The following is a 21522-nucleotide window of genomic DNA, read 5'->3' as shown; positions in this document are numbered from 1 at the left end:
GAGTCGAAAACGACTCGACGGCACATAACAACAACATCTCTGAAAAAGTACAGCCAGAATGATGCTATTAGAAAGGTTCCGTTTCTGGGGAAAAAAAGATGTATGTCATGCTTGGTAAAGTAGAAAGTCTGTGCAGAAGAGGAAGACCCTGAGTGACACTGGTGGACACAGGCTCCAGCAATGGGCACAAGCGCAGCAGTGGTGAAGATAGTCCAGGCTTGGGCAGGGTGAGTTGTGAGGCTGACTCATCAGTACCCAACGACCACGAGAAGCTGAAAGGTAAGTGGCTTGATCCTACTTGGTGCTATGATGAAAAGCCTGCCTATCTGTCTTCTTCCATCAAGACACCAGCCAAGAAATCCTTCCCCCTCCCCCTTGTAGTTCTACTCTGTAGCACATGGGGTCACCTAAAGACAGTATCAGCTACAAGGCAATGAGCTGCTTTTATCTTCTGGAGGTAAATTGCCAGAATTCCCTTTCCCAGCACCGCTGGGTCGTTTTGAACTGCCAAACTTGATGTTACTCTCATTACTGTTAATTTGGAAGCAACTCCAAAACTGCCCCTCTGTCTAGCTGGTTTTCAGAGGCTATAAATTGCATGAGAGGAGATTGCCTTATCTTTCTCCTGAGGAACAGCTGGCAGATACGAACTACCTGCCTTACCCACTAGGCCACCAGAGTGCAAATTCTGAGCACCACCTGGGTCAGTTACATCTTTGGTTATTTTCAGTTACTATTTTATGCCTGGAGCTCTGGTACCCTGGAGGCAAGAAGCTGCACTGCAATCCCAAAGTCATGTGGTGCAAGGCCACCAGCTGCTCCATAGGACATAGACAGTCTCCTCCTGTGTGATTAACTGCTTCTGAAAACCCACTGGAGGCTCAACTATGGGTCGAATCTGACTCTGTGATACATAACAATACAACAGTTTTATGTCTGAGTATCAAAAACTTCAGTGTATTTTAAGTACAGCTTTGATAATATCTGATGAAGAGGACTTAGGCCTTCATCAACAAGGAACATTTCTGGTCTTTATTCTGAGGAATAATATCAGTATATTTCAGGTTTTTTGTAATGTTGTGTAACATGGAGTCAGAACTGAGTCATAACTGACCCTTTAGCAGGTGTTTAGAGGCAGTAAATTGCACAGGAGGAGATAGCCCATCTTTCTTCTGGGGAACAGCTGGTGGATTGAACCATATACCTTTGTGTTGGCAGTGTAATTCCTTACCACTGACAACTTGGAAACAGCACTATTTTGTAAGTATATTCCTATTTAAAACTGAAAATATTGTGTGTGTGTGTGTGTGTGTGTGTGTGTGTGTGTGTGTGTGTGCACGCGCGCGCGCGCGCACCATCAAATCAGATCTGACAGGTACAAGAGGAGATTGTCCCTTCTGCAGCAGAGCATCTGGTGGATTCGAACAGCACACCTCTGGGATTGCAGTGCAGCTTCTTGCCACTAGGCCACCATAGCTCACCAACTTCTTATAATTTTTAAGTTCGGTTTCTTAGCCCTTTTCCCTGCTACTTGCATGACTACAAAGAAGTAGTAGACTAAGAAATCCTGAACAGAGCCACGTGGAGAAAGACGCTTTCGTCCCAACAGCCCTGCACAGCACCCTGGGGCCCTCACCAGCCTGAGGGCTTGCAACACTCAAACCAGAAATCTTGTTTAAGTGACAAGAGACAAAGGGTACCTCTTCTCTTTGACCAGCAACCGGGAAACAAAGTCCTTGGCCTCCTCTGACAGACCTTCGAATGTATCAGCATCAAAATCCCAGCTACAGTTCACAATGAAATTCATGGTCTCCGCATCGGTTTCCCCTAGAAACGGGGAGAAACCACTGAGTCTATAGAGGAAAGAAAGTACCATTAGTGTGTGGATGCCATGCTTGCCCACATGGCATCAGGATGGCGAAGAAACTTGGCAACTTTCAAGCAGAGCTAACCAGAACCAAGAGCATTCAAAGCACAAACATTCTCATTACTTCTCCATGGGAGAGTGTTTGCTGGGTTCTTTAAGAAGTGAGCACAGAAATTTGGGAGCAGGAAAGGTACTTAGAACAAGTCTCCCATCTGGCTTACCTTTTCCCTCGCTCTTTTCCCCTGAATCCCTGAAACTAAGCAAATTGAGCCCCAACTCGATATGGCTAGTAGCAGACACATACTGATTTAACTTGAAAATGGCTTACCATGTCTCTGAGGTAGTCAGACTGGGTTAGGTACCACTCAGGCTTTGAAGGCCAAGGGGAAGTTTAACTTTTTTTTAGGACATGTATCTAGTAGTAGTTTTGTTGGGGCAAATGGTATTTCTAGTTTTAACATTTTAAGAACCCACCATACCATTTAAAAAAAAATTTGTCATTTTAATGAACTTTTACAGAGACTTTGATTTCCATTCATTCATTGTCTCATTTTTCTCCCTGCCTACCCCTCCCCCCCAATTCAGTCTTCTCTTTGTAAAGTAAAAGAAAAATTCTTTCATTGTTAGACAATCCCTCTCCCCGAGTCCACTCCACTATGCAGCCTTCACTCTGGACTCCTGTCATGATAATAATACCTAATCAGGTATCCCTTTTAAATAGTTCTCTCCGTCATCTGTTTCAATGCAGTATACATTATTTGTCCCATCTTTCTCAGTCTTCCCCCAAACCCAATGTCAGTCCTGTTTTGTTGGTTTGGGGTTTTTGTTGTTGTTGTTTGTTTTTGTTTTTTTAGGCAGCGAGGCCAAACAAGCTAAGTGATTGGGTTTCGTGCCCTCTTACCCTGGCCAGTTGCATCACATATATGCAAAGTTTAGGGACACAGAGTGCATGTATACATAACTATGCCCTGTGCATAGATTGGAAGCAAAGTATGACATTAATAGACCTTTAGAGAAATGGTAGAGAGAAGTCCACAGTTGAAGAGGGGAGGACACTTAGTCTATGCACCGATTCCTTGTTAACCTGTCCTAGCTCAGGCCACAGAAGGCAGGGGCCAAAGTGATGCAGCAGGCAGTGTCCTGCCCTAGCTGCCCCCTCTCCTTACTCTTCAGTGCCCTCTTGTAACTGCTGGCACCTGCATTTGGTTTCTGGATGGCTTTCTCTCAGGCTGAACCCTGCTTCCCCTGCCCAGAATGCCAGGAAGTGAGCGCGCCCTAGGGTCAGCCTACAAGTAGTAACTAACAAGAGCTGGTGTTTCTGTCCCCTCACATGGGATCACTCTGAGGCGTGCTCCGCCTGAGTCCAGAAATTGCCCAAATGGTAACTGGACCAAGGACACACCTTTTATAGCCTGCCTCACTTGCATACATCTGATGTTTTCTGGAATCACCTTCCCCCACCCCAAAGAAACTAGTACTGATTCTGAGGGTCAAAGGGCTAAGACACCTGGGGCACTTACAGCATGTAGGTGATGACCCCCACACTCCACATGTCTGTGGGGAAGGAGACGAACTCATAGTTGACGACTTCTGGGGCTAGGAACTCAGGGGTGCCGAAGTTCACCTTTAGCTTCTCCCGAGGCTTGTACCTGGGGGACAGGGGTGCAGAGGATGTCTTGGGAGAAGCTGCAAATGTTGGGACCAGGCCTTGGTGAGAGGCAGAGGCTCCCCCTCCCTCCCTCCCGCCCTTTGACCACACATAGTATTCCCTAGGGAGTCATCAGCCCCAGGCTTTCCTGTATCACTGGGGGAAATCAGGGAACCCCTGTTCTCCTTCTGGTAACATTTGCAGTCTGAAAGGAAAGAGCAGTCTACCTTACTGACTATGCAGACACATGGATGCGGAGCACTAATGGATTGAAGCCAGAGGACTATTTCAGCGGGGTTCCCAACATCCCTGGAGAGACGCCAGTAAGAAACAGATCTTTCTGGGCATAACATCTAAGCAGGTTGATAGTGAACGGGAAAGGGGACCAATCACAAAGGGTGTTTTCTAGAATCATCCTTGAAAGAGAAAAAAGTATCTGGGATGATAAGAGCTAAAAATCTTAAGTTTTTCCTATTCTCCAGGCACTGTGCTGAGTTCCATGTACATACCATCTTACTTCATCCTCAAAACAGCCCTATGAAGTAGGTAACACTAAGGGCCCCGTTTTATAAATGGGAACATTGAGAATCAGGGTAGAATAAAATGAACATGCTGCACTGCTTCCTTTTCTTTCGGGCAGTGGGTTTTCAAAGAGCAGTTTCTCACTTCAGTGGGCTAAAAGCCAAGCACAGATGGATGTCAGTAAGATTGCGTGACTGTTATCGTCAATGACTGAGTTTTGGGATGGTTTGTTATGTGGAGCCATTGTGTCAATAGCAAACTGATATATTTGCCTAAAAGTTGTGTCCCCTTGTCCTACGACTTCCAGCACGAGGTCCATTGTGTCCTCAGGGGCTTTGGGGTTGACACCTTTCTTTCCCCTGCCAAAGAATCTGGTAAGATCAACCTGGATTCCAGTCTGGACATAGGACTATACCCAATACTTGAGAGATCCAGCTTAAAGAAGATACTTCCCATCCCTTCCCCAGACTTGACGCTCAAAAGATCGCTGCTTAGCTCCACCGATGATATCCAGCCTGATAGAAACCTGGTCGTTCTTCTTACCAGATGCCGTGGCATCTGAATATGTATATATGACCTCACTACCCCAAACTGTATACCTTTTGATAGCCCATTCTAATAGCCCCATCCAGACATACAACTTTCTTTTCTGTAGTTTATTTTAGGGAGGGTATTTGATATTTCTTCATTTTTACAAACATTAAATTCCTCTCTGGTCTAAAATATGCTTTCTCAAATGATACGTTCCTCTCACAAATCCTTTCTTTTGGGAGGACATGAATCTCAGAAAGAAAGACAATTTGTGTTTTAGGTTTTGGTTTGTTGGGTTTTTTTTTTTTTTAAAAATCAATTAGCATAATCCAAATTGCCAGCGCACCATTCTGTGAAGGAGGGATGACTGGCTTTGCAGATTACTGAGGACTTTTTGAAATTTGTCTTTCATCTCACAGCAGTGAATTTGACTGCCCCTGGGTTTATTCTCCTGGTCCCACCTTTCATCAGTGGTCGTGCCAGCAAAGCCATTGTCATCACTGGCCTTGACCAGTTTAAGGAATTTGTCTGACAGTATTTGATGGGTAGGTCATTGAGTTATTGACTAAGTCATTGCTTAGGTAAACTGACATACAGTCCTTCATACCTTCCAGCCAGATGAGACTCATCAGACAATCTTCAAACCACTGAGACTAACATTCAGACCTCCCCTCTGTCACAATCATTTTCTATTCTATGCCCTCTCCATGCCGGTTCTTGTCTTCCTCATCGTTTTTTATGTACAGGGATCTATATCTATGTAGTTGTCATGTACCATCAAGTCAGAACTAACTCATAGCTGACCCTCTGGTGGATTTTCAGAGGCTGTAAATTACACAGGGGGAAATGACTCATCTTTCTCCTGAGGAAGCAGGTGATAGAACAGTCAGAAGCTATCAGTTGTGTGAGAGGAGATGGTCCATCTTTCTCTTGGCAGAGCAGCTGGTGGATTCAAACTGGATGCCTTTGGGTTGGCAGTACCACTCTTTACCAGTGAGTCTCTCCGTGTGTGTGTGTGTGTGTGTGTGTGTGTGTGTGTGTGTGTGGTCCTAATGGCAAGAAGCTGCATTGCAATCCCAAAGGCACGCGATTCAAATTCACCAGCTGCTCTGTGGGAGAAGGATGGACAATCTCCTCCCATGCGATTAAGTGCTTCGGAAAACCCGCTGGAAGGTCAGCTATGGGTTGGTTCCAACTCTCTATGGTACACTACCACCACTACCACAATGTATATACATACACACACGCACACGTTATAGTTATGTGCCATCAATTTACCTGCATCTCATAGCTATGCACAATAGCTCTGAAGCCTGCCCTATCCTGAGTCAGTCTCACTGTCTCTGACTCACCCACTCCCATTATCCTCGTTACTGTATCCATCCATCTCATCCGGGGTCTTCCTCTCCTGTGCTGTCCCTCCACCCTTCCAAGCATGATGTCCTTCTCCAAGGATGTCCCTCCTGGCAACATGTCTAAAGTATGTGAGGCAGAGCCTCAAAATTCTTGCCTCCAGGGAGCCAACTGGTATCACTGTCTGAAGGATAAACCTGCTTGTTCTCTTGGCAGTCTATGGAATGCTCAGTACTTTTCTTCAGCATTACAACTCAAAGGCATCAGTTCTTCTGTCATCTGTAGTCACTGTCCAGTTCTCTGATGCATAGCAAGTGATTGTAAAGACCAGGCCTGCATCAGGCACACCTTAGGCTCTAGACTGATATCATTGCTCTGAAGCACTCTGAAGAGGTCCCTGACAGCGGATTTATCCATTACAATTCTTTTTTTTTTTTTTAATGTCCTGGCTACTAGTACCAAGAGTGTTGATTGTGGACCTGGACAAGCTGAAATTGTTAAAAATCTCGATCTCTTCTCCATCTATTATGGTGTTGCCAGTGGGCCCAGTGGTGAGAATCTTTGTTTTTCTGATGTTGAGCTTCAATCTATATATTAGAGACTAGAGTCCTTGACCTTATGCAGAAAATGCTTCAGGTCCTCGTTGGTTTCAGCAAGCAAGGTTGTGTCATCTGAATAACGCAGGTTTGATAAGTCTTCCTCCAATCCTGATACCACACTCATATGCATATACACACACATATACATATATTTATACATAAATGCTGTTCTGGGTCCCATAACTCCCATGCCTCTGCTGCCTTCCCTTGGGCAGCACACTAGGCCAGCTCTCACTGCAGCTTGAGAGCCAACGAGGCATGTCTATTCCCAACTCTGCTCTCAGTGACGACGTGTTGGTAGCTTGGAATCAGTCATGATGAACATGTTTCTATCATCAAAATTGGCGATGACCACAAATCTAGCCCCACCCCAACCTACAATACGCAGAGCCAGTTGTTAAATATTTGCTGGCATACCACTTTCTGCAGGTAACAAAACCATTTCCCTTCTTCCCTTCGAGCTGCTCAGAGAGGCCGTCTCTGATTTCAGGAGTCCAATGATGCTACTCGTTCTGAATTCGGCCTCACTCATTGCCTTGGCATTAGAACTGACTCCTGGGTGATCTCTCTTGAGTTTCTGAAGCTGTGAGCTACACGGGGGGAAACTTTCCGTCTTTCTCCCGTGGAGCTGCTGGTGGATTCGCACTGCACAGCATTTGGGTTAGCAGCACAGCGTCCTCCAGCCTGTGCCAATAAAACCTTCTGAATTCAGTCACACTGAGAAGAATCATTTGCATTAGGATGTGTCCTGGAGTGCGTACGTTTTCAGTGAAGGCAAATTCCTCTAGAGGAAAACTGGTTCTTAGGTTTTTGTCTGTTTGTTTTCTAAATTTAGATAATACAATGGCTTGTGGTCCTGTACAAATGAACATGAACAGATATACAGCATCTCTATGGTAATCAAATTTATTGAGGGTGAGGCTGAAAGTTAGGGAATGAGGATCTGAAAAAAACTGCTTGAGAGCAAAGGAGCAAGCAGGGGGCTATTATAATGAAAAGGCTGAGAAACACTGCTCTAGTGTACAAGACATACAAATGTAAAGAAAGCAGATGCTGTTTGAAAACCAGTGCACAGTGCTTGTATTATGGATGAAGTGTGATTTTTATTTTTTTTTAAAAAGAGATAAGGTGGAGGGAGCAGGAGTGGCATCCACTTCCAAAATAGCTTGCCTCCGGAAACTCTATGAACTTGGAGAAACGATGAAAGTTATAAAAGTGTTCAGGTCTTTTGTTCATAAAGTCGCTATGAGTAGTCTACAACTCGATGGCACTTAACAACAACAATAAGGTCGGAGGAAATTTAATTTTGCTCTGGAAATACAGAGCACTGTGTAATGGAATTCTAAGGGCGCGATAGGGACGTATGAACTTGATTCTGCTGTTAGGCCAGTGACATTGGCACTTGGCTTTTCATCTAACGTGAGGGACACTGAAAATGCATCTTCCATCCCCACCACATCAGCCAGTGAGCAGTGACCTGGAAGGACCACGATGAGGTGCCACATGCCAGTTTGGTGTAAGTCCTACACCTGGAAGCAGGTGAGTGGGGAGCAGAGGCTGAGCTCAGCCATGCAGCTCCACCTCCTTGGGGGAAAGGCTTGGCTTCCCCCCAGCTGTGAGGGAATAGATGTCCCCAGATTCACAGCATGGGAAACAACCACCAGGATCAGAGAGAGTTAAAAATTCAACTACCATGTAGAGATCTACCCAGGAAATTGGCAACTTCCAAGAGGTCTTGATGAAAAGAATGTTCTGGAGGAAAACTTAGAGCATGGGCATGCAACTAAAGCCAGATTCATGGACTGTAGGTTCCTTACATTTCACAGGTGTCCTCAAGGGTCTGCTGCTGTCACTGTTACGAACACCCACCCCCAGGGTGTTTCCTATGGATGATGTCCATCATACATACAACTGTACACTACGGCTGTACACTTCACAAGGCATTAAACACTTTCAATGTCTTCAAGTGTAATTTTATGACATAAAATGTTGACTTTGTGAATGGAAACCTGAGAGTCTGCCACCCACCCTTCTAGAGCAGTCCCTCATAACTGCCTGTGCCTACATGTATTGTAGTAATAGCACCATTTTGCCAAGATCCAATCCAATTCTGAGTGGCTCCAGAATTGTTAATTCCCTGGTGCACTGACGCCAACACTCAGCTGCTTTCCTATGAACTCAGTCATTTCCTGCGGGCCAGAGACGGTATCTAATGCATCACATAGCCAGAAACATCCCAGCCCCAGGAGACCGGGGAGAGAGATCTGCAGAATGCATAGCATTGAGATGCCCACATTCCCATTTAGAGACCTCATTTAACTATCACTCTTTTTTCTACTCAGACACAGGGTTTGCAGTAAAACAACATCTTAAGGAAAAATATTTCCCACAGCACAAGACTACCCTCTGTCCATCTGCACAGTTGAGGGCTACACGTCTGTCTGAGGGGGAGAGTGTCCCTAGGCCCATCCGTGAACTCTTGTATTGACTGATCCAGAGTTAACCATCCTCAAGGGAAAAGCAAATACACTCAAGGACTTTTATCAGCACAAACCTCTCTTACCTTCTAGCCAGCCCGAAGTCAATGATCTTAATTTGGTGTCCGGTCTGACTGACACACAGTATGTTCTCCGGCTGGGAGGGAAAAAGGGAAAACCAATTAGTCCATTACACAGCTAAGGAAGTCTACTCTCCCATACATATTTGCTTTGACATTAGTAATTGTTGTTGTTATGTGCTGTCAAGTTAGAACAAACTCATAGCTGACCCTCCAGCAGATTTTCAGAGGCCTTAAATTGCACAGGAAGCGATCATTCATCTTTCTCCCACAGAGCAGCTGCTGGTTTTGAACCGTGTACCTCTGGGTTGGCAGCACAGCTCCTTTCTACGAGACCACAAGAGCTCCAATTCATGTTTCTAGGCCTCAGTTTCCCAGGCTCCAATGGAATGAATGACCCAGGAATTCCTCAACGGGTTAGACAAAGACAATAAGTAAAGTGGGCTGCTGTGGGGCACTAAGAAGTGGTGTGGCTGTGGAGAACCAGATGACGCCCATCAAGGGGAAGCCTGCTGAACTCCAGCTAAAGATCGCCATGCAGGAATACGGATCCCGTTCCCAGTTTCCTACCCCTGAACAGAAGCAGGAAATCCAGGTTTTTATGTGAAAAGTCCATACTTTTAAAATAAAATTTAGATGCATGTTCACAGTATGTGGGAGATGAATTCGACTGACCTGCTTCCCCAGTGCAGAAGAAAAAATCTTAAAAACAAAAGCATTCAAGACCTCTAGTAATTATCCTGATAGAAAACAACAAATGAAGAATTATCCTTTTTGTTACTGTTGTTATGTGCTGTCAAGTCTCCTGCCACTCATAGTGACCCTATGCACAATAGCTCTGAGGTCTGCCCTGCCTGAGCCAGTCTCCCTGACTCCGACACGCTTACCCCCATTGCCCTAGTTTTTGTATCAATCCATCTCATCTGGGTTCTTACTCTCCTGCTCTGTCCGTCCACCCTTCTGAGCATGATGTCCTTCTCCAAGGATTGGTCCTCCTGGTCACGTGCCCAAAGTATGTGAAATGGAGCGTCAAAATCCTAACCTCCAAGGAGAAACTTGGTTTCACCCTCTCCAAGACAGACCTATTCATTTTCTTGGCAATCTATGGCATGTTCAAGACTCTTCTCCAGCACCACAACTCAAAGGGATAAATTCTTCTTGAGTCATGCTCTCTGATGCATAGCAAGTAATTGTGAAAACCATGGCCTCTAACCGGCACACTTTAGTCTCTAGACTGACATCATTGCTTCTCAGTACTCTGGAAAGGTCCCTGACAGCAGCTTTACCTAATCCAATTCGTCTTTTGATTTCCTGACTGCTGGTTCCAAGAGTGTTTATTGTAGGGCCAAGCAAGTTGTAACCATTCACAACCTCGATCTCTTCTCCATCCATCACGGTGCCGTCGATTGGCTCAGTGGTGAGAATCTTTGTCTTCTTGATGCTATGAGAACTCCATAAGGAAGAGCTGTATGTGAGCCAAGTCTGATCTCCCTCTTCCCTCCCAGGTAAGCTGGCAAAGACTCCATTCCAGACTTTTATAGTCCAGAGCATATGGGACTTCTGCCCTCAGCAAAACTCATTGCTGTTGAGTTGGAACCGACTAATAGCTGACCCTCCGGTGAGTGTTCAGAGGCTGTAAATCATACGAGAGGAAAGAGAAGCTGCTATTGTCCCCACGCCCAACTTGAGACCTCTCAGCACAGAGGTCTTACCTGAGAAGAGAAGCAAGCAAGGTACAGGCAGTTCTGGTCTCACCAAAGGAAAGCACCTCGTTTGCAACAGAGCTTACAAGAGTGTTAAGCCTGAGGGTGTTTTCAGGAGTGGGGGCAGCAGGGAAAATAGAAGGAGATTCGTGGAACGAATGAAGATCAAAACTATGGGCTGGCTGGTTTGCAGGAGGCTTAAACCAAATCTAGTTAGTCCTCTCCAAGCATGGTGACTGTGTGCAGAAGAAAACTGTTCCATAAAGTTCTCAGGCCTGGAACTTTCTGGAATCAGATTACAAGGCCTTTATTCCAAGGCACTACAGGGAGTGTTAAGGCTGCCAACCTTTTAGTTAGAAGTAAAAAGTTTAACCCTCTACATCATCCAGACCCTCTGAGCGTGTAGGAGAGGAGCCCTCCCGGCTTCAGAACAAATATCAAACCCTGACCTCAGAAACTCGTGCTCTAGAGGGGCTATCATTTGATAGGACTGATTCGTAGGAGATTTTATGTCCCAAAGCACTGTTGAAAACAACGGAACAACTAGCCAGCAATTGGTAGACTGCAGGTAATTAGGGAAAAGAATCCAAGATGAATGTGGACGGAGAAAAAAAAATTCAATCAAACAAAAAATTGAAAAGCTGTTGTCTGGCCAACTAAAAGAATTGAGCCAATTAATCAACAAATAAAAAAAGCAAGTAACCCTTGTTCTATGCCCTTGAGTTGACTCATACGAACAATTACTCTATGAACAATGGATCTGAACTCCGCCCATCCTGTACCAGCCTCATCACCTCTGATATCTTTGAACCCACTGTTACAGTCACTGTCAGTCCATATTGTTGAGGATCTTCCTTTCTTCTGCTGACCTCACCTTTCCAAACATCATGTACTTTTCCAAGGACTGATCCCCTCCTAACAACATGCCAAAAATATGTGAAATGAAGCTTCTCCATCCTTGCTTCCAAGAAGTACCCTGGTTGTTCTTCAAGACGTATTATCTTTGTTCTTTTGACTGCCCATGAGATGTTTGGTACTCTTCTCCAACACCATGACTTATAGGCATCAATTCTTCTTCCATCATCTTTAGTCATTATTCAACTTTCAGATGCATAGCAAGTAAATAAAAACACCGTGACTTGAATCAGGTACACCTTAGTCTTCAAACTGACATCATTGCTCTTCAGTACATGGGGAAGTCCATGACAGCAAATTTTCCCAGTGCAACATATCTTTTAATTTCTTGATTACTTGATTGTGGATCCAAGTAAGATAAGCCTCCAATGAAGGCAATGAATACCAAAGTTAGTGTATTATCTAAAATGTCCAAAATCCAATAAAAAATTACAAGGTGTACAAATGTGAGTCATACACCTAAAATGCAGATAGAAATACACCGTTCTGCTAGCCCAGAAGAGGAATATATTACAGAAACAGCCAGGGTTTTAAGCACATGATATTGCTAGAACCACTCCTATCAAAACAATAGGGGCCAACTTAAGTATTCCTAAAATATTAAATAGAAGGCATAATGCGTATGTTCCACGGAATATCACATGTGCAAAAAGAGAATAAATAAGGAAAGATGTTTACAGTGCATTGTTGGCCAAAATATAATCCTAAATTTAAAAACAAGGTGCATAACATGATCTCTTTTTATTTGTGTTTTAAGAACTCAAGTCAGGTTTTGAAAAACCAGAAAGGACCTCAGTACAAATCAACTATTTTTAAATTTTGTTTCATTTAAAATTCGCAGATTGTTAATAGTGAAAACCTCTAAAGATAGATAGTGACTGGGGTGGAAAGAACTTTCACTGCATATTTTATACAATTGTGTATTGTGTATATATTGTTATAGTCCTTCATAGGTAGCTATGAGTTGTAGTTGTGTCAGAGCACTTAACAACAACAATCTTAAAAATACTTTTTTAAAGAAGAGTCTTTTATTGCTTAGTCTTCAAATAATACTTTACAAGGTAGAATCAGCCACATTTTGCAAATGGGAGAACTGAGAAAGGCAACATGACTTGCCAGCCAAGAATGCAGACCTAGGAGGACAGCGACCCAGGGCTGTGTGAGGATAGAGCCCTGAGAGATGAGTGCATCAGAGACCCAGGGCCCCCGGGCCCCAGCCCACCACATGCTGAGGGATGAGCCTGACCTTGAGGTCCAGGTGCAGGATATAGTGCTGATGGAGGTAGTGCATGCCGTCACAGATCTGCCTGGTGAACAGGACCACATCCAGTTCAGTTAGGTGGTACTTCTCGTCCGTGATCCGGTCAAAGAGTTCACCCCCATCCACACTGCCAGGGTGAAGGGAGAGACAGGCATCAGGCTGAGTGAGAACGTATCAGAGACCAACCGAGGCTGCCTCAGTAAACTCAAGGTATGCTCTTGGGTCGAGGGGGTCACTACCATTTGGGGATTTATCAAGACCCTTGTTCTGACCCATTCCCAGCTCAGAGGGCGTGGGGAAAGGAAGAGCTAGGCAAGACTGACATTGATGCTGTGAATCCAGTTCACTTTGGATAATGTAGATGAGAGTTACAGGCTCATTTGCCCATGGGTGCCAGATAGTATGTATGTATGAGTCAAAAACCCTAGAATCGGACAGACATAGCAAGGTGGTTTATTGAAGCATGGCCCACTTGTTTTAGTTTATGTTTTTTTTCCACTTTTGAAAAAGGCACAGACACAATAAGTGTTCGACTTTCCTCAACCCTTCAAAAGGAAAACAGCAACACGGCCCAAACAAATGGCCTTTGAGCCCTTGGCCTCGGTCAGGGGTACTGGGATTGGTCTGGGCTATGACAAAGCTGGTTGCCTTGTCTAAAGCGCATCCCCTATAAGCTTCAGCACACTGCTGTCAGCTGCCATCGCAGGCCCCATCATTGCTTAACCTTTTAAATGCTCGCAAAAACTCTGTTTCAACGTACAATGTTATAGTTTCCAACGAATTCAAATTTTTTTAAATAATTAGGTTGACTAAACTGACACAAAATTACAGGTCCCACCAGTCTAAACTACAGTCTGGTCACTAGCGCATGACAGAACCACTTTCTTTGCCTTTCATGCCCCACATAGAAGTAAAACAATTAACCAGAGGAATGGGCGGGTGTGGCCCTGATGACCTCAGGGGAAGGGAGCAGGGAAGGAGAAACTTCCCTGGAACCAGCACCCGGAGCCCACCGTGCAGCTGCCTGAGAAGGAGCTGCTGCCCCCACTCCAAGGCACTCACTACTCCATGATGAGGGTGAAGCTGTTCTTGCTCTCGAAGGCGTCATAGAGCTGGATCAGATTCACATGGCTGAGCTGGTTCATGATGTTGATCTCATTCTTCACATCCTCCTTGCAGAGCCAGCAGAGAATTTCCAAACAAATGGGTTGGGGAAAGGAGCAAGTTAAGACTCCAAGGACACACACAGAGACAGACAGACAGACACACACACACACATCCCATCTTCTATTTCTATTCTCACACTAGGTCTTCTTGACTCATCACTCAAATCAGGTTCTTAAAAACCAGAAAGGACCACCCGTTTCACAGATAGGCTCAGGGTCACGCCTGGTGCCTGGGCATGAACAGGTTAGAGAAGACAAGGCGCTTTGAGGTCATGTGCTAGCGGGAAACTGGAAATCACCAGAAGCAGAGTTTCTGCCCAGCACAGAGAAGCTCAGGGGGATGTGGGGCCTGGAAAGAGCTAAAGGAAGTGCAGGGATTCCTGGACTTGGCCTCAGGGACAGAGCTGGCCCAGCGCAGAGGCCTTACCCGGTCCTTGGAGCTCTTCACTTTAATGATCTTGGCTGCCAGTGGGAGGTCTGTGGACTTCTCTGTGCACCTGTGGACCTGGCCAAACCGACCCCTACAGAAACACATGGACACGGTCAGCTGGAAGCCCAGAAGGCTTGCCACTGCACTTGGGGGGCTGTCTTGTACCCTGTGGCTTACCAGCCTGATCTCCTCCCCCACCCACACAACACACAGCCTATCCTACACACTGTCGAGGACATCCTAGACATCACCCCCACTATGGGGCTATCTTGAAACCTTGGAATTAATCTCTCTACTCTCATATTGTGCAAACTATCATGTTGTTAGGTGCCATCAAGTTGACTCCAACTCATAGTGACCCTGTAAACAGTGGATCTGAACCTTGCCCTATCTCCGGCCATCCTCCCCATCCCCAACATACTCAAGCCCATTGTTCCAGTCACTGTGTCAACCCATCTGGTCGAGGGTCTTCCTTTCCTTTGCCGACCCTCCACCTCTCCAAGCGTGATGTCTTTTTCCAGGCACTGGCTTCTCCCAACTCCAAGCCCAAAGATTGTGAGACAGAGTTTCGCCATCCTTGCCGCTTGGAGCACTCTGGGTGCATGTTTCCCAAGACTTATTGGTTTGTTCTTTTGGCAGGTCAGCATATCCTCTATGAAGTGGGTACGCCTAGGGCATCCCTTCTTCCCCTCACCCCATATGTGGAGCTCTGCACTCCACGGAAATACATCCTCGTATCCACAGTCCATGGGCTATCCTGCACACACTGTGTAGCCTCTCCTGCCCTCTCATGTAAATGCTTCCCATGTCTATTCTGTCGGTGCACCCACACCGCTCCTCGCTGCATTATGCGGTTATCACCCCACTTTGTATGAGCTATCCCACTCACACACATGTCATACAGGACACCCCTGTCCTGCTTTGACTCAACGAACCAGTGCCTTGGAACCATCTAGCTTAGTTCTCCAGAGGTTTCTGACCACAACCCCCACTCACACCCTCATCGAGACAGAGGGCCCACTTACCCTCCTAAGACTTCATGCTGACACACGGTGTAGCCTGCTGAAATGGAAGTCTCCTTGACGCTCACCACCCGGTGTTCAAAGGGGGCTGGCGGAGGCGGACTGTCATCTGTTCCAGGGATATGAGATTATGAATCGCTTCCTAGATCCACTGAACTGTGCTGGTTCCCTGAGTTCTGTTGTTGTTATGTATGTACCATTGAGTCAGAGCTGACTTATCGCCCCGCAGTGCGTTAGCAGAGGCAGTGAATGTACAGGAGATTACCCATCTTTATCCTACACACCAGCTGGTGGATTCGAACCATGTACCTTTAAGATGGCAACTTCCTACCCACTAGACCTTGCTCTCTTACTAGCTCCTAATAGTTTTTTTTAATTATACTAGTTTATTTACAAAATTTGAATACATTGTTTTCCAGAACAGATTGATCAAATTGTACAACCCCATGAATAATTCCCTCTCCCCCTGCACATCCTCACCCCTCTGCTTCCACCCCCTCCCCTTGGATCCATATACTCATTCTACGATAATGGTTTTATACAGTATTTGTCCTTGTGGGACTGAGGTAATTAACTCAGTAGCCCCTGATATTTTAAAAGGCGCTTTCTCAATAATCAAATTACTCATTTGACAGAGGAGGAAGCTGAGTCTCAGAGAGGTGAGGTGACCGGCTGAAGGTCAGACTGTGAGCCAGCAGCACAGGGGACTCCAACCCATGTCTCCCAGCCTCTGGGAAAGTGTGTCCTCTGCAGCTAATCATCACAAATTCAAGGCTTCTAACCCAGGGTGGGTCAGCCTGGGCCAAAAGAAACAGAAGTTACTCTTGCTGTTAGGTGTCATCAAGTCGAGTACGACTCACAGTGGCCCTAAGAAGAGACCTGAGGAAGAGAAGCCTACCTTTCCTGGGCCATCCTAACACTTCCTGACACACTCAAGCCCAATGCTGCAGTCACTGTGTCCATCTCCCCGGTTGAGGGCCTTCCTCTCCTTCACCATCCCTCTGCCTTTCCAAACATAATGTCCCCTCTCCAAGGACTAGCCTCTCCTAGCACCATGCCCAAACTGAGAAGTGAATGTCAGCACTATTTTTAAGGATAGAGACAAAGTTATGGAAACAAACACAGGGTAGTGTGTCAAGGAAGCAGCTGGAGAGATAAACACCGCACCCTCTCCTTCCTTTCGGTTCCAGATCTCCTGACTGTTGACCCTAAACAGAATCCACAGCACAAGAGAACTGGCGGAAGGTCTCACAGGACAGGGAGAAGAGTGGGCTGCGGATATGGAATGGAGAGAGAAGACAACTGGCTCTTAAAAAGAGTGTTCTAAAATGGCTTGGTGTTTAATTGTTTAAATTCTGTCCTCTCTAGGTGAAATAACTAGCTAGAAAATGCCACATGAAATAGAATTAAGGCATAAAAGAGAAAACCGAGTGTGCCCCAGACATAACAGAGCAGCCCAGCAAGTGGCTGAGAAGCTGGACAACAGTGAGGCAGGACGTCATGATTTGTGTTGGCTATTGTTCAAGGGCCTTCCATGCGAGCACCCCACTTGCTTACTGACCTTGGGGAGCACCTAGAGTACTCCAACATAACTTCAAAGTGGCTGAAACCACAGGCCCAGGAGCTGGGAAATAATGCCATTTTCTGTTTGTTTGGTTTAATGCAAGCAGTTTTCTGCTTCCCAAAGCGGAAGTTTGATTTTGCTTTGAGAGAGCTCATTTACAAAGCAAGACTCCAGCGCACTATTTCAAGGAGTAAGACTGTATATGTGTGTATGTGTGTGTGTCTTCCTTATGTAGGTGTGCGGCACAGTGATTAGACGCCTAAACACTTGTGTTGTCTGCACAGTGCAAAAGTTGAGTCAGCTGCCTAGTGTGGGATGCTGATAAATCTTCTTCCAATCTTGATGCCACATTCTTCTTCATAAAGTCCAGCTGCTTAAGTGATTTGCTCAGCATACAGATTGGATAAGTATGGAGAAAGGATACAGCCCTGACGTACATATTTTAAACCATGCAATGTGCCCTTACTCTGCTCAGACAACAGCTTCTTGGTCTAGGTATTGATTTCGTCTAAGCTTAATTAAGTGTTCTGGAAGTGCACCGACTATTTGCACCACCCAGACACTCCCTTAACCAGGCCACAGGGTGTGAATGATGTGAAGGGTGTGAACACACAAGTTAAGGAGTTGGTTTTTGGTGGGAGCCTTGTCGATCTCAGTCCAGAAGTGACAAATGGGAGAAAGCTGAGGCAGGCAGGCAGCTCTGAGAAATCCCCCAGTGGACTCACTCAGTGCCCTTCTACCTCTATGGTGCCTCTATGGCGACTGTCCATCAGAGTTCTGCTGTCCACATCTCCACACCTTGTCTCTCACCCAGGATGTCCTGATAAGGCTGTCCCCAAATCTCAGTATCCCTGAGACACCCATCATTTACCTCAGGAGGCTGTAGGAAGGCCCCCCCCAAGCAAGTCCTCCAGAACCACTCACCTCTGGGCTCACAATACATGTCGAATGGCATCTCACTTACCCAGAACCAGGCTGCCAGCCTCAGTGCCCAGGGATGTCCTTCTTCCTGCTTCAGCTGTCCCCATGCCTTCAGCTGGGCAGTTCTTTCCGGGCTCAGGGTTTCCTGCTCCTGGGCCTTTGTCTGGGGCCCCAGCTGCATCTTCTCTCCTGTCCCTTCTGGCGAAACTTGGTCCCATCAGGGACTCTGCTGCAGGTCCCGGCTCCTCTGCTTTTGCTCCCCCATGGCTGCCCTTGGCTCCATGGAGGTTCTTCTGTCCACACTCAGTCCCAGGGGCCTGGGAGCAGCACCTGGGCCCCAGCGGATCTTGCTCACCTGAGCGAGCAGGTGGGGGCATCTCTGTAGAGGGTGTGGCTTTGAGGTCACCCCTTCCTGTCACAAGCAGCTCCCTGGAAATATCCACTTCCTGCGCATGTAGAGAGATTCTGGAACAAAAAGAAATGAGGTCTTGAAGTTTAAAGCAAGGACCCTGGAGTCAGAACAGAGCTGAGTTCAAATGCCCGCTGCCACTCATATGTGGCCTCTGTTTTCTTATCTGTCTTATGGGACAGTTTGTTATAATATTAAGAGTCAACTTGAGAGTGAACACCAACAGACTCCCAGGTCCTGCTTTTAGACCTCTGACCAGTTTTGTCCAGACAGGATCAGGAAAGAGTGCAGCTTCAGTGATGGACATCAAGGGGTGTCTAAACAATCCTGTAGGCCAAAGGTGAGGAATGAGCGGATTCCTCTGAGGTCCTGGAAATCAGCTTCTGGCCAGGAGGAGTACAGCTTGGAGGAGGAGACCTAGGCTGCCCCCACCCTTCTGTGGAAGAGTCTCATCACACTGTTGTTGTTGTTGGGTGCCATCAAATATGACTCATAGTGACCCCATGAGCAGCTGGCGAGCCCTGCCCCATCCTGTACCATCCTCATCATCTCTGACACTCTCAAGCCCACTGCTGAAGTCAACAGGCCAATCCATCTCAGTGGTCTTCCTCTCCTTCACTGATCTTCCTAAGCACGATGTCCCTCTCCAAGGAATAGCCTCGCCTAGCTACATGTCCAAAGTATGAAAGATGAAGCTTTGTCATCTTTGCCTCCAAGGAGCACTCCAAAGCTGCACTTTCCCCAAGGCATCTGTTTGTTCTTTTAGCAGTCCATGGGATATTCAGTACTCTTCTCCAGCACTGAAAGTCAAAGGCATCAATATAAGCCCCAGATTTCATTCAAATCAGGCAATTGCTCACACAGCCTGGATTTCCTGTTTCTTCTGAACATACAGAAGACCCAGCTGAGCTGGGACTTGGCATCTACATAGCCTGAAAGTGCCTCTCCTCCCCATAGGCCCACTTGGAACATTTCCACTATTCAGACCCTGTGGCCATGGGGTTTGTGGCCCTGCAGGGGAGGTTAGGAGGTCCTCTGAGGCTTTCAGAGGGAAAGAACCCAGTCCTGGCAGAAACTGCCCCTTGCACCATGTCCTCTCCCATCTGTGGGACCACACTCGGCAGGATGACAATCCCTCTGTCACTGAGGCTGTAAGTGTTGGGAGGGATGGTGTGGTGACCGTGTCTGGCATGGACAGAGCCCTGGGAGGACACTATTTCCATCTTAGTTCTTTCATTAGGTTGCTGGATAGAAAGCTCAGTCTGTCTCATCTTTCCTCTTGGGCCAAAGAGGAAACTCTCAAAAATGTGCCACCAGTCAGAAAGGAAAGCAGAGATAGGGGTTCAAAAGTGAAGTTTTTCTGTCGGAGAGTCTGAAGACCCGGATAGCCTGGTTACAGCCAAGCATTGGGCAATGGGCAGAGAATTCCCTCCACCCCTGGGCCCCAAGGAGCTGAGTAGGGTGGTGGCAGGGTAGGACAGGGAGGTTACACTCAATTCAGCCACCCATAGCTCAGGCCATGTCCCGGATGCAGGGACGCAGGACGCTGGCAGCTGCCACAGGATGATCAGATGGTCAGTCTATAAGGCCGCCATCCAGGACCAATGTTCACTGTTTTCAGTCTCAGTCTTCATTCCCACGGGACCCTGGGAAAACCCCTAAGCACTGTCATAGGTGTTCCCATGCCTCTTCCAAGTGGCCGAAGCCCTTCTACCTCTGGTATAGCACACAGACCACTGACCTCACCCCTCACACCCATGGCAGGCATTACTAATCAAGTACAGCACTGTTTACCAGGTTCAGATAGGGCTGCAGCATGCTCAACAAGGCAGCTAGGGGCCAACCAGATTCAATACTTGAGTTCCAATCTCTTTTCCTTAAAATATGCCCATGGACATCATACTCCTAAGCTCACAGCAGGTAATGTGTGACTGAAATTTATGCAGCTGAGTTGAAAGTGAACTATATACGTCTCTCCTTGCTCAAAATTTTGGTGATGCTCTGCTGTCAGGGACCTCTAGAGAGTACTAAAGTGCAAAGATATCAGTCTAGAGACTAAGGTGTGCCTGATCCAGGTGATGGTCTTCTCAATTACTTCCTATGCATCAGAGAAATGGACAATGGCTAAGGATGACAGAAGAATTGACACCTTTGAGTTATGGTACTGGAGAAGAGTGTTGAACATACTTTGAACTGTCCAGAGAACTAATAGGTCTGTTCTGGAGAGGGTGAGACCAACTTGCTCTCTGGAGGCAAGGATTTTGACACTCCATCTCAGATACTTTGGGCATGTTGCCAGGAGGGACCAGTCCTTGAAGAAGGACATTATGCTTGGAAGGGTGGAGGGACAGTACAGGAGAGGAAGACCCTGGATAAGATGGATTGACACAGTAACTGGGGTAATAGGGGCAGTTGTGTCAGAGACAGTGAGACTAGCTCAGGTCAGAACAGGGTTCAGAGTTGGTGTACATAGGGTCACTATGAGTCACAGACGACTCAATGGCACATAACAGCAACAAATTCATGGAGAATTCACACACACACACACACACACACACACACACACGCCTCAGATTCCACATTTAGACCCTGGCTGGGATCCAAGGACATCTGCCAAGAATCTATTTCTCAATTGTTGGGTCACCTAGGAGGCTTCTGTTTCCTTCCAGAATGCAGGCAGAAAAACTGTGTGAGCTTCTGTTCACATAGAAAACACCAGAGCCCCTCCCAAGCCAGGTGTCAGGGAGGGGCCAGTAGAGATCAGGGTAGCCCAGGGCTGGTGCAGGTGTGCACCAGCCCCTCAGAGGGCAGGACCTTTAGAGAGAAGCCTGGGAAGTGCAATACCCTTCAACAGGGCACTCCGAAAACAGGACAGGCTACTACCCAGGAAATAGCAAAAAATAAGGCCCCCGGAATAGATGGTATACCAATTGAGATATTTCAGTTAACAGATACTGCCCTGGATGTGCTCACCAAGTTGTGCCAAGAAATCGGGAGAACAAGCACTTGCCCAACTGACTGGAAGAGATCTATATTTGTTCCCATTCCAAAGAA

General features: G+C 46.5%; 1 protein-coding gene across 1 annotated transcript in view; it reads right to left on the bottom strand.

Annotated features, from left to right (window-relative positions):
• Positions 1-21522, bottom strand: part of MYLK3 (myosin light chain kinase 3) — a 44796-nt gene that overhangs the window by 6785 nt on the left and 16489 nt on the right. Inside the window, exons 4-11 of the mRNA XM_006887820.1 lie at positions 18103-18524; positions 15578-15683; positions 14550-14643; positions 14019-14128; positions 12942-13083; positions 9084-9154; positions 3388-3516; positions 1701-1853 (exon numbers count right to left, since the gene is read on the bottom strand). Of these exons, the coding sequence (XP_006887882.1) occupies positions 1701-1853; positions 3388-3516; positions 9084-9154; positions 12942-13083; positions 14019-14128; positions 14550-14643; positions 15578-15683; positions 18103-18524 (1227 nt within the window). The remainder of the gene's footprint in view (positions 1-1700; positions 1854-3387; positions 3517-9083; positions 9155-12941; positions 13084-14018; positions 14129-14549; positions 14644-15577; positions 15684-18102; positions 18525-21522) is intronic.

The sequence above is a fragment of the Elephantulus edwardii genome, unplaced genomic scaffold (genome assembly GCF_000299155.1).
Source record: "Elephantulus edwardii isolate Elephantulus edwardi_28Jun2011 unplaced genomic scaffold, EleEdw1.0 scaffold00062, whole genome shotgun sequence".
NCBI classification, from domain to species: domain Eukaryota; kingdom Metazoa; phylum Chordata; class Mammalia; order Macroscelidea; family Macroscelididae; genus Elephantulus; species Elephantulus edwardii.
This window is presented reverse-complemented; position numbering and strand designations above follow the sequence as displayed.